The sequence below is a fragment of the Rhinatrema bivittatum genome, chromosome 2, assembly GCF_901001135.1.
Source record: "Rhinatrema bivittatum chromosome 2, aRhiBiv1.1, whole genome shotgun sequence".
In the NCBI taxonomy this organism is placed as follows: Eukaryota; Metazoa; Chordata; class Amphibia; order Gymnophiona; family Rhinatrematidae; genus Rhinatrema; species Rhinatrema bivittatum.
The window spans coordinates 489,532,455-489,548,901 of record NC_042616.1 but is presented as its reverse complement, the minus strand read 5'-3'; the positions used below and the strand labels follow the sequence as shown (position 1 = coordinate 489,548,901).

Genomic DNA, 16,447 nt, shown 5'->3' with positions numbered 1-16,447 from the left:
CCAGCGCCGACATAGAGGCTGACGCACCACTCACAAAAGAAAATTGATGCATTTACTAAAGAAAACCCATAAACGAAGTCATAGTAATCCAGACTTCTCTAAAACTAACAAAAAGCGAAGACAAGAAGGTCACTTACCGTCAAGGCAACCAATACAGCAGAGGCCAACAAAATATACTCATAAGTCGAAACATAGTCCACCTGCATAATTCGGGTACTTCCACACCCACGGATCACTCATCTCGACATCGGGTGCAAAAGCTGAACCCTCTATCACATAGCTCGACGGGCTGTCACTCACCTTTGTTGCAGGCAGCTTCGGAGGAATGGATACAAGTCTCCTCCCACTCATCTCGATCTTAGTCATCATCTTTAAGAGATTTCTCAGATGGGTCATCATCGTCACACAATTGACATGCAGTAGTAGGGTTACCAGAACCCAGTCATAAAAGGTAGGGACTCAGAAGAAGAGTTCCCACTACAACCGTTAATGCCAGTTCCAAGGCTTGCTTCCATCTCAGCCAGGATTGGAGCCACCATCAACATTACCTCCTCAAATTCCAGAACTAGCACAACAAGCCCTGACACAGATTTCCACTGCCCTATCTGGACTTGTTGCCTCATTACAATCAGCATATCAATTCCCACCTCCATACCCAAGGGATCTGTTACAATCTCCTTCCCAATCAGAAACTCATTCAACGACCTCAAAATATTTCTCCAGGATCCTACTATTATTTAAAATAATTTTAAATCGTTCTCACCTTTTCTATAATCTCTTACAAGTTAGCCCTGTTATTTACCCTGTTATTTGTAACCTCTTGTTCGATGTAATTTCCAACTTTGGTTCTATGTAAACCAACGTGATATGTACCAGTACATGAACATCGGTATATAAAAGCCTTTAAATAAATAAATACTCTTCCACCACTGGTTCAACCAGAGCAACCAATACCCACCACAGTACCACAACCACCAATTTCTATCCAGTCTTCTCCAACTTCCTCTACAGGATACCCATCGGATCCTCAAGAAAAACCACAGGAGCCTTACTCTCCCCCAGAGGACCTCACTTACCTAAAGTTTATGGATAAAGTAGGTTCAGCTCTGAAATTAGAAATACAAAAGGTACCTGATCCTCGCTCAGAAACCCTTGGTCTCTTAAAGATATTTGACATTCCCACAGAACCAACTAGTCTACCATCTCACAGTGTACTAGATACAGTCCTAGAGAAATCTTGGTAAACCCCTTTCAGTATTACTTCAGTATCTAGAAAGATAGACCTCAAGTACTGGATGAAACAATCCCCATTTTATTCAACCCCACAATTGCCACATCAGTCCACAGTAGTTGAATCGGCTATGCAACGTGCTAAGAAGACTAGAATGCACTCCAATAATCCACCAGGCAGAGATCATAAATACTTGGATGACTTTGCCAAAAAGGCCTTTCAATCATCAATGTTGACTGCACATATTGGACACCACTAATTTTACATTGTCCAATACCTTTACGACTGTTTACAACAGGTAAAAACTCTTCTCCCAGATTCAGATTTATCTTCCGGATTTCCTCAACCAATCCTAGACATGGAGGAAGGACTGCGCCACCTCCTGAGAACAATTTATGAATCATTTGAAACATCTTCACGTAATTCCACGTCGGCGATAGCAGCGCGCAAAATTGCATGGCTGAGATCCAGTACAATACGTGAAGATGTCCATGATAAGCTCGCAAATCTTCAGTGTCATGGAGACAATCTCTTCAGGAACAAATTGCAAGAGACAGTCTCATAATTAAAACAACAGTCAGTGGCGGTACAATCACTAGTTACCCCATATTCCTCATTTCCTAAACGTTATTATCCTCCACCTAGGAGACAGCCATATCAGAGAAGGCAGTACAGGCCGTATCCACCATATTGTCCACCTTCCTATCAACAGCCTCAGCGTTCTCAGTTTCCTCAACAGCAAAATAGGCATGGGAAACCTAGATCCCAAGGCACGCAGACTCAAGAGTCAACATCTACAGCCAAAACTCCATCATTTTTTTTTAGAAGTAGTAGAGCCACCACCGCAAACTATCATAGCATGCAGAATTACATCTTTTTTCCAAGCCTGGAAGAAAATTACTACCGACTGTTGGGTATTAAACATAGCCCTGTTGCATTATCACCTTCACTTCACATCCCAACCAACCCTTCCCTCTCTGGTTCATACCAGGCAGGGAAAAAAGAACCAATCACACCTAGCACAGGAAAATCACTCAACTACTCAAACAACGAGCAATACAACCAATTCCCGATTCATCATGGAACAAAGGATTCTATTCCCCATACTTCCTAATTATCAAAAAGACAGGGGATTTACGCCTTATCTTGGATTTGCGCGAATTGAACAAGCATCTGGTGAAGGAAAAATTCAAGATGGTTTCCTTAAAGTCCATCCTGCCTCTTCTGCAACCCAACGACTGGATGTGTTCACTAGATCTGAAGGATGCATATACGCACATCCCAATGCATCCGACATCATGGCGATACCTCTGTTTCCAAGTCAATGGCAAACATTACCATTACAAGGTACTGCAGTTCGGACTAGCGGTTGCACCCAGAGTGTTCACGAAATGTATGGTAGTGTTGATGGCTCACCTCAGAAAACAAGGAATTCAAATATTTCCATATCTGGACGACTGGCTTTTGGTAGCATCGGACCCCATGATTCTTCAATCCCACGTCACTCAAACGATATACCGTCTGCAAACATTAGGACTAGTGGTAAATTTCCAAAACTCCAGTCTCAACCCATCACAAACGCTTCAGTTTATTGGAGCTGAGCTGGTAACTTATCAGAGCAGGGCTTTCCGTCCACAAGACAGGAAAACCAAACTCAGGAATCTACTAAAGACCTTAAAAAGGACACTGCGGCCAATGGCACGTCAAATCCTTACAGTCCTGGGACATATGGCAGCAGCCATATATACAGTCCAGAATACTTGCCTTCACATAACACGGCTACAATGGGGATTAAAGAGGCAATGCTCACAACACCGAAAGCCACTATCACAGGTTATTTCGCTAACACGCGAAATGCAGGTGGATGTGAATTGATGGTTAAAGAGACGAACACTAACCAAAAGGAGCCCGGTTCTCCGCATTGCCTCACAATGTGGTCCTCACAACGGATGCTTCGCACAAGGGTGGGGGAGCCCATCTCGATCATCTCAAAACGCAAGGTCAATGGACTCTCCGAGAAACCAAATATCAGATAAACTTTCTAGAACTCAGAGCTATCAGAAACGTACTCAAGACGTTTCTTCCACAATTACAGGGCAGGCGAGTAATGGTCTACTCGGACAATCAAGTAGCCATGTTCTACATAAACAAACAAGGAGGGTCAGGTTCATGGATCCTCTGCAGAGAAACGATCCTCATACTAGAATGGGCGGCTCTTCATTCAAGTCACCTCCAAGCGACCTACCTACCAGGAATAGTAAATACAAAGGCGGACAGGTTAAGTCGGATTTTTCACCCACACGAATGGTCCCTATATCAACAAACGGCAGAAATGATTTTCCACCACTGGGGGATACCAACCATAGACCTATTTGCCACGGAACAGAACATGAAAGTGCACAACTTTTGTTCACTAAGATACAGCCTTCACAGAATCGCACAAGACGCCTTTCTCATTCCCTGGAAAGGAAAGCTAATGTATGCTTTTCCTCCGATTCCTCTACTCACTCGCACTATTCAGAAGTGCAAACATAACAAGGCAGAACTCGCTGTGATAGCACCAGCATGGCCAGACAACCTTAGTACGCCTACCTACTCAGGTTGTCCATAGCCGACCCAATTCAACTCGAGGATCGCAGCGATCTGTTGTCACAGGATCAGGGCTCTCTTCTACACCCCATGCACCGGACCCTACACTTGACTGCATGGAGATTGAGCGGTCGTTACTAGCAGACATGGGCTTATCTCGCACTGTACAGGATGTCATACTTTCAGCTAGAAAGCGACGAAATTACCAATTCAAATGGAAAAGATACACTACGTGGTGTGCACACCACCACTTTGAGCCGCAAAGCTGTCCACCGGAGAAACTGTTAGAATACCTACGTACCTTATATGTAGCAGAGCTTGCTACAGCTTCAGTGAGAGTTCATTTGAGTGCTATTGCGGCATTACATCTCCTCCATAATGGTCAATCGATTGCCACGCACCCGATAATTTCTCGATTCATGACAGGACTCCCCACCTACGACCACCAGTAACCAAACCAACAATCCCATGGGATTTGAACATTGTACTTGAACAGCTCATGTTACCTCCTTTTGAACCTATGGACTCGTCCCACATAAAATACCTTACGTGGAAGGTTGTCTTTTTGATAGCAGTCACCTCTGCCAGACGAGTCAGTGAAATTCAGGCATTAGTTCACTATAGTCCATACGTCATGTTCTATCACCACAAGGTAGTTCTTCGAACACATTCAACTTTCCTTCCGAAGGTGATCTCAGCTTTTCACCTCAACCAATACATTGAGCTTACAACATTTTTTTCCCAAAACCACATAACAATGAAAGATAGGGATTGTTACATACCTTAGACTGTAAAAGAGCTCTAGCCTATTACAAGAGCAGGATTAGTTCTGAGTCCAGACCTTCTCAATTTTTCCTAATATTTAACCCAAATGCTGCAGGTCAACAGGTAGCCAAAAGAACTCTTCAACTGGATTGTTCAGTGCATAAACTTTTGTTACGAAAAAAGGGGGTTAACGCTCTCTTCCACACCAAATGCCCATCAGGTAAGGACAATATCCACTTCTACTGCCCACCTAAGTCAAGTTCCGCCAATTGACATATATAAGACGGCGACATGGTCCTCTTTGCATACCTTTGCAGCACATTACTGCCTGGACCAACAATCAACAGACGATGCCAAGGTGGGCAGGGCAGTACTCACTACCATGCAATCATAACATTGATACTGGCTGTCTACTAAGTTATACATCACGCTATAGATACAAACGAACAATACTACTATCATAGTGTGATCAGTTAGCTTGGGACTCCCAAGACAGCATGGCTGATTCAGCCCTGCTATCAACAGGAAAAAGCAAGTTTACTTACCATAAACTGTGTTTCCGTAGTAGCAGGATGAATCAGCCATGCTGACTCGCCCACCTCCCTAGACAGCGAGTTAATGGGACTACTTTAAGTTACTGTTATATCACAGACTGAGGAGAATCTGTTTTTCCTGAGCGGGAACTCACGCGCAGCTGCACAGAGTTGAACTCTTGTGTAACGGCTTTGGAAAGCTCCACCTTCCCAGGCCTGACAGACAGCCCAAGACAGCATGGCTGATTCATCCTGCTATCTACGGAAACACCGTTTATAGTAAGAAACTTGCTTTTACACTGGCAATATTTCCGAAAGACAGAATCCCTCTCTCTATCAGAGGAAAAAGACACAACTAATGTTGCCCTCATAGAAATGTCAATAGAGGATTCCAAAAAACCAGAAACATTCAAAGATTATCTAGAGGCATCTAAAATCCCTTTAGGATTAGTTTGCTGTGTTGGTAGATAGATACAGATGGAATCTGATCAACTGTAAAACTTAAGTTCTCTTACATTTTTTATACATCTCAAAAGGATACAGAAGTCTAGTAATTGGGAAATTCAAGAAATTCTAATTTTTATTACTAACCACATGCTCCAAAGTTTCTAAACGATTATGAACAAACAAGCTATCTTTAATAGAGGAAGTACTGATTTTTGAACTGAAGATATCACATTATTCATTTTAGGACTAGAATTCTCTAATGCTTCTCACTTGTCTCGCTTACAAAAATGGAAATTTGAGATGCATTATGGGATATTGTCTGATCCAATTTGACAACCATTCTCCAAATATCTTTTAAAGTAACCTCATCAGATATTACCATTTCCATATTGTTAGTGGTAGAGGCAGGGGACAAACCAGAAGGCGCCAAAGAGCTACAATCAGATACAGCAACATACTGATCTATGCTTGATTTTAATAAAGAAACATGTTGCTTCTGAGCAGAGTACAGATTCAACAATAATAAAGAGTCAGAAAGTAGAGATGGTGCAATAACTTGAGGTGGAGGTTGAACCTTGCCTGGACTTAATGAAACCTCTGCAGCAGAGGCTTCCAAACTACTGTCCATACCTGGCACATTACTGATATGATGGACATGTTGATCCATGGGCCCTCTAAACGTTCCTTGGACTGGAGAGGAGGCAATTATTCTACTCTTCCACTTTTTCCCCATTAATCACACGATAAACAAAGCCAGGCGCCCCATATTATAATAAGGGAAATGTATAAAAATCTTTTTGCATATGTATGCTTATTTTATGATATTGCTTGTGTTTTTTTCTCTTTGATTTTTGGTTGCAGCTACACAGATAGTGCATCAAGCTAGGTAGAGAGAACATGGTCCAAACCTAGTCTTCTTTCACCTTCCATCCCTCCAAATCGCATAAAAACTTCACTGAAAGCAACTGTGCTGTTCGTACGTATGACTGTGCATGTTATACTGCCCCCTAAAACCCAACTCACACCGAGCTACTAGTGCCCCCTCTTAGTGGTATAAATAGTTAACTTTTTTGTGAGCCTCTACAGAGGTGTTCTCTCTCTCGTTAAATAGCTATGCGATGTAGTACCAGGAAAATTACCCTAACCATGCTGCTTTTTTTTTTTGCTTTTTTTTTTTAATTGCAGGCGCTATTTATGCAATATGTATTGCACAATGATTAATCTAGGCTTTAGATTGTAAGCCTTTTGGGAACAGGGAAATATCTACTGTACCTAAATGTAACTTGTCATGAAATACCAACTCACTAATTCCTTCTTAATTTGGAAATTAAAATGATCACCACTTTACACCTCCAGTGGAATTCTGCTCCACAGCAATCTCTCTCAAGGTGTTAACTTTCAGTCTTGCTGTCATATCTGAAGATGTAATCTACTACAGGTACTATAACTCAGCATTATAAATGTGAAGATATACCTTCAGTTACATCAACTATTGACCTATCCCATCTATTGTTGATTATGCAAGATATATTAATATGTTTTTATTCATGATTTAATAGTACAACACTCAAATGGTTCATAAGTTTAAGATTAAGCATATTATGTGGTTGTTCAATGTACATGAATGACATTTCTTGCAAAAAGCATCAATAATAGATCTTGGCCTACTAATAAAGGCCTATCCTACAAGAAGACCTGTATTAAGCAGTACTCTAATAGGGATGCAGCTTCATGCCAGATATGAAATATTTTGGTATTTGAAATATAAGAATTTCAGTATCAGTTTACAGATATACAAAAATAATGTCTACATATTCAACAACTGTTGGAAGAGAAGGATCTTTTAGCCCATCAGGTCACCACAGACCCTACTCTATATTCAATATTTTACTTGGATTATCAGCATGCAACAAAAATCAAAAAAGCTCTACACTAACAAACAAAAGTAGAATGTAATAATTCTTTAAAAAACAAAAATAAATCAGTCAAGTAAATTTTATATTTCAATATGATATTTGATTCACCAAATGGAAGTGGTATAAGCATTCAAACTAGAAAACTAATGTACACTAAGGTACTTTTAAAACAGTCCCAAAACAATTCTTCACAGCTATCTTGTCAAAGCACAATAAAGACAATACGCATGTTTCAGAAACTCTGGAGTTAAACACAGACAATTATAATCCTTGAGTTTCACAGATCTAGTGCTCCAAGCAACTTCAGAGGTTCACAAACTAGCATGAGGTTAACTTCTAAAACGTAAATAAAATGCTTACCATCCATATCAGCGTTTCCCCAATCTTTTCAAGCCCAATGCACACCTACATTAACAAAAATGTTCTGTGGCACACGAACCTCCATTGCGTAAGCAATGTGGGCATAAAAGGTTAAAATACACTAAAAGCCCCACCAACCTCTGCCAAATTTTAAAACATAGGGAGAGAGGTGACAGACACACATGAACCCATCACAATGGACCAATTCCCTCTATACACAAGGCAGGAGAAGGGAGAAGTTGCTGTGATGCAGAAAGCTGGCTGTTAGTTACTGTGGCTGCTCCCAGTATTCAAAGTCACATCCAGTTTTCAGTGCACATTTGTCCATCTCACGCAGCCTGGGATAAGAGAGGCTGGAAGGCACCAAAGGCCTAGATGAGGAGGTGCTGTGTGCACCACGTGTGCTCCTCAAAGAGGGATCTAGCTATACAGGTCCTACAGGCTGCCCATTAATTATCATACTCCAGGGCTCATGCTATTGCTAGGAAGAAGAGGCATGCATGATTACAGAAAAGAGCTCCTACCTATTTAAGAGCCGCCGCTGGCGACTCTTAATGCTGTGAGGTGCTGTGATCAAAGTGCAGATGCTGGTCTGGAGCCAAGCATCAGGCAATGGTGACTTTTCCACCTGATCAGGTCTGAAGGCACATTGGTTGGGAAACACTGATCTATGCCAACCTTGTCCATAGTTCAAAAGCAATCCAGTTTGACTAAATTCATAAGAAAAAATTACAAAAATATTATCAGTTTTCTCTCATCTTTCAATTAGTGCTCTTGGACATTTGGTCACTTACGATGAAAGCCATTTCGTAATTTAAACCAGTTCATTACTCTGTATAATTATTATGCAATAGCACTAATACTTGCTCATGAAGGCTCTAAATCAGTAGAAGAGGAAGCTAGTTTTCCCTTCATATCTACTGGTGTTACATTATCACAAAATCTTCCCAGAAACGGTCATTTCAGATAAATACTGATGAGATAAGCAGACCCAAGCATTCCATTAATTTCTTCACAGCACATTTGTTTCCACAGTACATTACCTTTTTAAGATTTGGCCTGTTCATTTCCACTAATATTGCTAATAGTTGCACAGTCATCCCAGCACCACCTCCAGTTCTGAAGACTGGAGAAAAACTCATATTTAAGAACAAGCAAGGATGCCTTCCCAGGTATGCCAAACATCTTGAAGGTTTCTAGCAGGATGATTTCAGGAGAACTAGGCAAATGGTTTCATCTCCCAATGAGATACATTAGGGTAAATATTTTGGGAAGAAGAAAAATCTAAGCACAGATAGTTGTTAAGAGTTTGGAAATTATACCTTCTGGGAGGTATGTCTTCAGCACACAGTAAAATTAAGTATAAAATCTCAACCAAAACATTGTTGCTGCTCCCAATATCCAGAGTAATTCATATCCAGTACTCCGTGCACGCTGGTCCTTCTCACTCAGTCTTGGAATAAGACAGAGGCTGAAAGGACTCAAAGGCCTAAAATGAGATGATGTGTGCATCAGTCCTTCCAAGGATAGCCACAATTAAAAACACCAAAAAAGTCAAAGGCTGCAAAGATGGTTCTTCAAAGATCTCAGGATGTTCTCTTCTTTTTACTGGTCTTCAGTGTATCATGGACCTTAAGAGTGTTAAATGTAGGTCCTTGCTATCACAAGCAATCTGAAAAGAGCATCAACGGAACAATGCACCGATTGCAAGTGGTCCAACAAGGCAGCTCCTGAATGGTATAATGGTGTCTTTCAATTGTCACTCTTGAATAGAACCCGATCGTCCCTTAAGTCACCTCCTCTGTTGATCCTCAATGCCAAAACCAGTTAGGGAAATCCCTGCACTCGGCCACTGAACGCCCCGTGGTTCTGAAAACAGCAACACTTGCCTCATCTTTTCCAGTGTATGGAAATATTAACCACGCTAGAATTGAGTCCAAGCAAATGCTTCCCCTCGTTTAAACTAAAACGTGGCAGCGTTAAGAATTCTACATATATCTGGTTTGTTTTTTTTTACTTGTAGAACGAACATGGCATACTCAAGAATTTGGACGACTCTCTCTTCTCAGTAAACAGTATTACTCTCGGTTCGAAGTAGGGGTTGAGGGGTTAGGCGATGTGTTGCATCCATTTTAGGACCGTAAACACCTTCATAAGATCCATGGCATCGGACTGTATGTGCCCCCACCACCCTCAGTGGCTTGAAAAGAAGAAATAAAGGTCAGCAAACAAGTTATAGGATTGAAAAGAAGGGGGGGGGGGTTTACTACATCAACACTTCAGACACCCCCTTCCCTACCCTCAACTAGCACCCGGCGACAAAAGGATGGGGTAGAAACAGTCCAGAGAAAAACAAGACGGTAGTTTTGCTTTGTAATGAGAGAGAGTTACAGGTATCTCTCTTTCTTTTCCAAGCAGTCCCCCACCCTATATATATGCTTTGCTGGTTCAGCAGATCCGAGGCAGGCAGGGGTAGGGTTTTTGCATTGCTCCGAGCAGGGCGCCGGTGACCCGCTGGAACCCACCCCGCCAGCGCGTCCCCCACGACTCAGCTTCAGCCGCGCGCGCGCGCACTCACAGACACTTTCCACACAGTAGTGAGAGCAAGTCAGTGTCAGCACTACTCCTCTCACACACACATACTCTCTCTCCCAACCTCCCCCCCCCCCCCTTTCTTCTTCCTCCTCCTCTTCTTCGCCACGGAAAGTGTGGCAGGCCAATCCTAACACTTTATCGTCTCCTCTCTAAGATATTTCGAAAAGCAGGAAAAAAAAACAACAAAACTGCTCGCTGGCCAAGTACCGGCCGCTCGCGGAACAAGAAATCACACCCGCTCGGCCGTGTGCCTCGCAAAACGGGGCAATAGCAAATGTCGGCAAAAGATTTTTTTTTTTTTTTTTTTAAGGAAGAAGGGAAAAATAAAAGAGAAGGGGGGGGGGGTAGTAAAGAGGAAGGTGTGTGTGGTGTGTAGGCAAGGGGGCGATAAGCTTCGTTTCGTGCTATACATAAATAAATATATATATATATTTTTTACGATACCTCGTAGAGTTCCTCGGAAGCCATGCTGGGGAATCTCTAGATGGAGTTGGCTGCTGGTTTGGAGATACTTTGTTTCAGTTATATCTGGGTAGCCTCTTCTTCCCCTCCCCTCTCTCTCTACTGGAACTAAGAGAGCTCACTAAATGCCTGTGTGGTATGTATGTGTGTATGCGCACAGGGCAGCTACGCAACTCTTCCAATCTCTCTCTCTCACACACACATAGCTACATACATACAGAGCACGGCGACTCTCCGGCTCTCCACAGGATCGTTAATCGAGCGCAGAGCGCGGCGAGCGCTCCCTACAGCCCGCGTTCAGTTTCCTTCAGCACCAGTCAAACCGCTGCTCTTCTTTCCTGGCTTCATCCGCCGCTGCCGGATCTTCTCGCCTCTCCCTTCCTTTCGAACCAAACTTTTTACATTGTGTACGTGGAGTTCTTTTTTTTTTTTTCTTCTTCTTTTCTTTCTTTCTTTTTTTTTTTGGCCATATCTCTCAGTTCTTCTTTGGCTTCATACCGGGGGTAAAGAGGTCGGATCTGTAGGTGCGAGTCCCTTGTCCTCGTGCAGTGGGGGAGGGGAGAGACGGAAACCGGCGGGATTATTTTTTTTTCTTGGCTGGAATGACGGTTAAAAAAAAAATACTGCTATATCGGTGAAACAGTTCCAAACGTAGCTTTGTTCAATCAGAAACATCCAAAACTTCGCTTTACTTCCACCTCCGGGTTGGTTCAGTTTCTATCATAAAAATACATTAAACTCTAGTTTCGCACCATTTCTTGAGCTCGCCAAGAAATGTGGTGAGCTGAGAACTTCTTCGACGTTTTTTTTGCGGTACCAAAGAACGGCCGGTGGTTTTAGAAAGGAAACATTTACTTTTGACCTCGGTATTTTTTTTACTGTTGGGTTAATAAAATATTCTTTCACAGTTATTAATGTTTGAAAATTCAGATGGGTGTTAGGTTCTAATCTTTCTGCCAAATGCCTTGGGGCACACAAAAAAAGCTATATTGTATCCAAAATGGGGCTAGTTAACGGTCTTGTATCTTTCTTCAAAGGTTCGAACCACGATTAGTGACACGACTAAAATTAATTTAAAATAGAGCGGCCATTTGTCTTTTGCAATGTTGAAAAGGTGCTACGGTATATCAGAAAGTCATTAAAGTGAAATATGTTTCTGGTTCTAAGACAATACCACTTGCTTTCCACACTTCTCATCTAATTTTCCTTCAGATCAATCGTAGGACTCCTATCTTGCCTATGCATGTAAACTTCATCTTGAATTGTTCAAGTCTATTAGTTTTACGTTTTAATTTATATATAATTTAAAGTTTGTTTTAAATATGTTTGAAACATGCTTTATGAAATTAGATTATACTATCGACAGCAAATCAACTATTTTAATATCTAAAAGCTTCTGAAAGTCTTAATTGCAATAGACAAGCATTGATGTGTTGTATAGCAAGACTTCAAATCCAATAGTATTTTTGTCCTTAAAATACTTTTCTTCTTTAACTAGTCTCTGTAAATTGTAATACCTGGTAAAGGACCAACAAAAAAGACGTGGGTATATGATTTTTCAAAACCACACAAGTCTCCTTTCTAGATAGACTGTCACAGTTGAAAAAGGTACTTGAGTGAACTCAAAAGCTCACGTACTGTGACTTCCAGTTTTGATTCTTTGAAAGGTATTACATCCTCCAAAGACTCCAGTTTTCTCCTGGACCAAGGTAGCAACCAGAACTCTACTTTTTTGTGTGTATGACTTTTAGAATCGGAAATCTAGCATGCAGCTAGTTAATATTTTAATGTTTATTGGTGTTTTATAGTTCACAGATGATTGTAATATATAGTGATACAAATGCCAAGTAACTATGACTTCATATCCATAGTTTGAACTACCCAAGAACCACATGGAGGAAATCAGCAGATTGAGAAAGCATGCCGGTAATTAGTTAAATAATAATGTAAAAAAACTAAGCTTTCAAATAAAGACTATCTTTATTTCTTAGAACATATAATTATTTTTTTCAGTAATGCCAAGGCATAAAACTTCTGCCAGTCAAGTAGTACTATAGGAGGTACTGACTTTCCATTTCGTTGTGGTATATTTTTAGGTCGTTAGAAAGGTAGATAATATGAATCAAGTTTCAGGGGATATATATATTTTTTTTTTTTTCAGTATCTTGAAAACTACATCCTAAGCAAATGGTAATGTAGTCACTCCTCAGTCCCTTAAGTTCTTACTTTCTGCCTTTGGTCCATCATCTTATTTTCTAATGTGAATACTGGGCAAAAGTATTTCTTCAAAATATCTTTCTTCTGATCCTCCTCATTATCACTAAATGGGAAATACTCTTTGGTATACCTGGCTTTAAAATGAGAATTGTAAGAATTAAAGAGAGCCACTTTAGTGACGAGGAGGATCAGAAGAAAGATATTTTGAAGAAATACTCTTGCCCAGTATTCACATTAGAAAATAAGGTGATGGACCAAAGGCAGAAAGTAAAAACTTAAGGGACTGAGGAGTGACTACATTACCATTTGCTTAGGATGTAGTTTTCAAGATACTGAAAAAGTTAAAGCAGCTAGTCAATGAAGAAGATCAAGGAAGTACTGATTGTGCTCCTCGCAGCCCTGTTCAGCTTATCACTGGAAATAGTGAAGGTTTCAAGACTAGAGAAAAGCAAATGTAGTACCTCTAAATAAGGGTGGGCACTTTAGAAAGCAAATTACAAGACTACAAATACCTATAGTTTCTGAATGTAATCCACTTTGAAGTGTTACAAAAAAAGGCAGAATGTAATTTTAAAAAGCTAGTTTGATGTTAGTAGAGCACAAAGTAGTAGAAACAATACTGAAGGAAAGAACTGCAATGCATTGAAGCCAGTGGGTCACAGGATCCTAAGTAATATGATTTTACTGGAAGAAAATCAAAAGAATTTGAATTCTTTGATGAGATAACCTTAGTAGTAGATTGGATGCAAGGGTACAATAGATATGGCCTATATGGTTTTCATTAAGGCTTTTGATACTATTCCATATAGAATAATTTATTTATATGCTGACTTTCTTGATATTTCAAAGAGAGATTACTTTCAGGTACTATAGGTACCCCCAGAGGACTTAAAAGCAAAGGACCTGATTTACTAAGGCTTTTCTCCCATTCTGGGGCCAATGCAATAAGATGCGAATTGAAAACAAGTGCTCATGTTGACCACCTGTTTTCCTAATGCGCACGTAGCCACATCCCCTGGGCGCCCGATGCAATATTTAAATGAGCTGTATAAAAGATGCTCTAGGAGAGAATTGTGCATTTCTAGTGCTCAAATGCATCAGGCGCCCACAATTGCAACGAGAACTCAATACAAGCATCAGTTTTTATCCTGCTTCTTCTGGCTGAGATTGCTGAAGATGCCCATAGCTAAGGGTAATGGATGCCTGGAATGCCATCCCAGAAGAGGTGGTAAGAATGAAAACAGTAAATGACTCCAAAAGGGCATGGGATAGACATTGCGGATCCCTAAATACTAGATGTTATAAATGAAAAAAGGGGAACATGGGGGTAACCTGTATGGAGTTGCAGTTACTACCCTTTAATAGAAGGCATGCGAGTAACCTCAAAGCAGCAGTTACTACCCTTAACAGAAATAATGGGGGTAACTTGCATGGAGCAGCAGTTACCCTTTACAGAAGTTGTGGGTGTAACTTGCACAGAGCGGCAGTTATCCTTAACAGAAGGCATGGGGGGGTAACCTGCATGGAGCGGCAGTTACTACATGAGCAACTTGCTGGGCAGACTGGATGAACCATTTGGTCTTTATCTGCTTTTTTTTACTATGCTATGTTAGAAATTCAACAGCCAAATTCCATTTTAGAGGAGAAGATCTAGAATCTACCAAACAAGAAAGGAACCTGTGGATCATCATCTCTGAAAACATCAAGGTAGTCAGTCAGTGTTACAAAATAGCTGAAAGGCTAACATGCTTAGGTGCTTGAAGGGACTGAGTTACTAAAGGGTGCTAAGAGAATGCACACTAATGCATTTTAGCCTGCATGCTGTGTGGTGGGCTGTTCATGAAGAGGAAATTAATGGAACTCTGTAGGGAGCTCACAGGCTCATGGGTACTTTGTACCCACAGGCCAGCAAGCTCATTTTCAAGGGGAAACTCCCTGTGGAATTTCTCTTTGAAAATGTGGGTTGGTGAATACTTTTGTACCCGCAAATTTTGCACCTTCTTTGAAAATTGGATTATTGCCTTCCAAGCTTATCATATATGAAATACAGCTGGTAATGTAGCTTTTAAGTCCATGATAGGGAAAAGATATGCAGATTAGGAGATAATGAGGTCTCAGAATTATCACCCTAACCATTAAACTTGCTATTTTGTAAGTGTTCACTAACAGCAACATTTTATCACCCACTGCAGTCCTGAAGCTAACCACTGATTGCACACACTATAAAATGGATTAGCTAGCAGGGAGCAGTTTGTGGCAACCATGAAGGATGTCTGGGCAAAAATATTGTTTGGTGGGCTTTGTATGGGAATTTGCCTGCTTGGAAGCTAGTGCCCTGCTTGTGAGACTACAGAGTGGATTAAACTAAGGCAGCTTCAGGCCATTGTTAGCCTGTGATGCAACTCCACCCTTGAGGATCTGGCTTGGCCCTTGGGTTCAAAAAGGAAGTGCTCAGAAAGGGCCAGTGTTCTGGCAACTTAATGGCTGAGTGTTGTACAGTGGAACAGGAGGGCAAAGGTCCATTTCTGCCTGGACTGAACTGAGATACCTGTGAAGCAACCAGACCTAGATTAACAGTTGCAGTACGTAATGGACTGCTTTACTGAATTCAGTACCACTTGTAAAGAAACATGTTTTGTGAATTAAATCTTTGCATTCAAGTATGGAGGAGAACTGTATGTGTCTAAGTGAGGGCCCTATCCTGTCAATTTGCCAGAACCCTTTAACTCTACTCCCATATTTGTACTGGCTGGAGTTGCTGCAAGAAGCTACCAAAAAAAGAGAGGGAAGAGTAAGCTATTTTTTAAGTTTCTTGATTATGTCTTGGGGCCAAAGAGCTTATTTCCCGTTGATAGCAGGGCTGAATTAGCCATGCTGTCATGGGAACTGTCAATCAGGGCCCGGGAGGCGGAGCTTCCTAAGAAGGAAACAGCTTTGCTGTGCGGCTGCGCGTGAGTTCCCACGCAGGAAACAGCAATCTCCTCAGTCTGTTTCTTTCCGCACGCGGGAACGCACACGGAGCTTCACACTTCTCAGCGAATATTTTTTATTACAATTAGAAAATGTCGAAAAGGTCACAGAGGCCATCCGGATTCAAGCCATGCTCATGCGGCAAGATCATGTCCATCACAGATGGACATGATCAATGTTATAGGTGCCTAGGACCGAATCACCCACAAAAAACTTGTGAACACTGTGGGGAAAATGTCTCCAAGAGCCCAGCAACAACGGGCTCAAAAAATTGAAGATTTAAAGGCACGGGCTCTGGCCTCCTATGCTCCACCATCCGAAGCACATTCTTCCCCAGGGCCAGAAAAAACAACAGGCCCACA

The 16,447-nt window shown here is 41.4% G+C and overlaps 1 protein-coding gene across 8 annotated transcripts in view; it reads right to left on the bottom strand.

The window, feature by feature from the left end:
• The window catches only part of CDYL (chromodomain Y like), a 423,594-nt gene extending 412,317 nt beyond the window's left edge, over nt 1-11,277 (bottom strand). For 2 of the 8 annotated variants that reach the window (XM_029590584.1, XM_029590586.1), the window contains exon 1: nt 10,881-11,273. In XM_029590584.1, coding sequence (XP_029446444.1) covers nt 10,881-10,904 — 24 coding nt within the window. In that variant the 5' untranslated portion in view covers nt 10,905-11,273. Of the gene's footprint in view, nt 1-10,880 lie in introns of all 8 variants that reach the window. The other 6 variants (XM_029590579.1, XM_029590582.1, XM_029590585.1 and 3 more) reach the window with 5 other exon arrangements.
• Nucleotides 11,278-16,447: the final 5,170 nt, after the last annotated feature.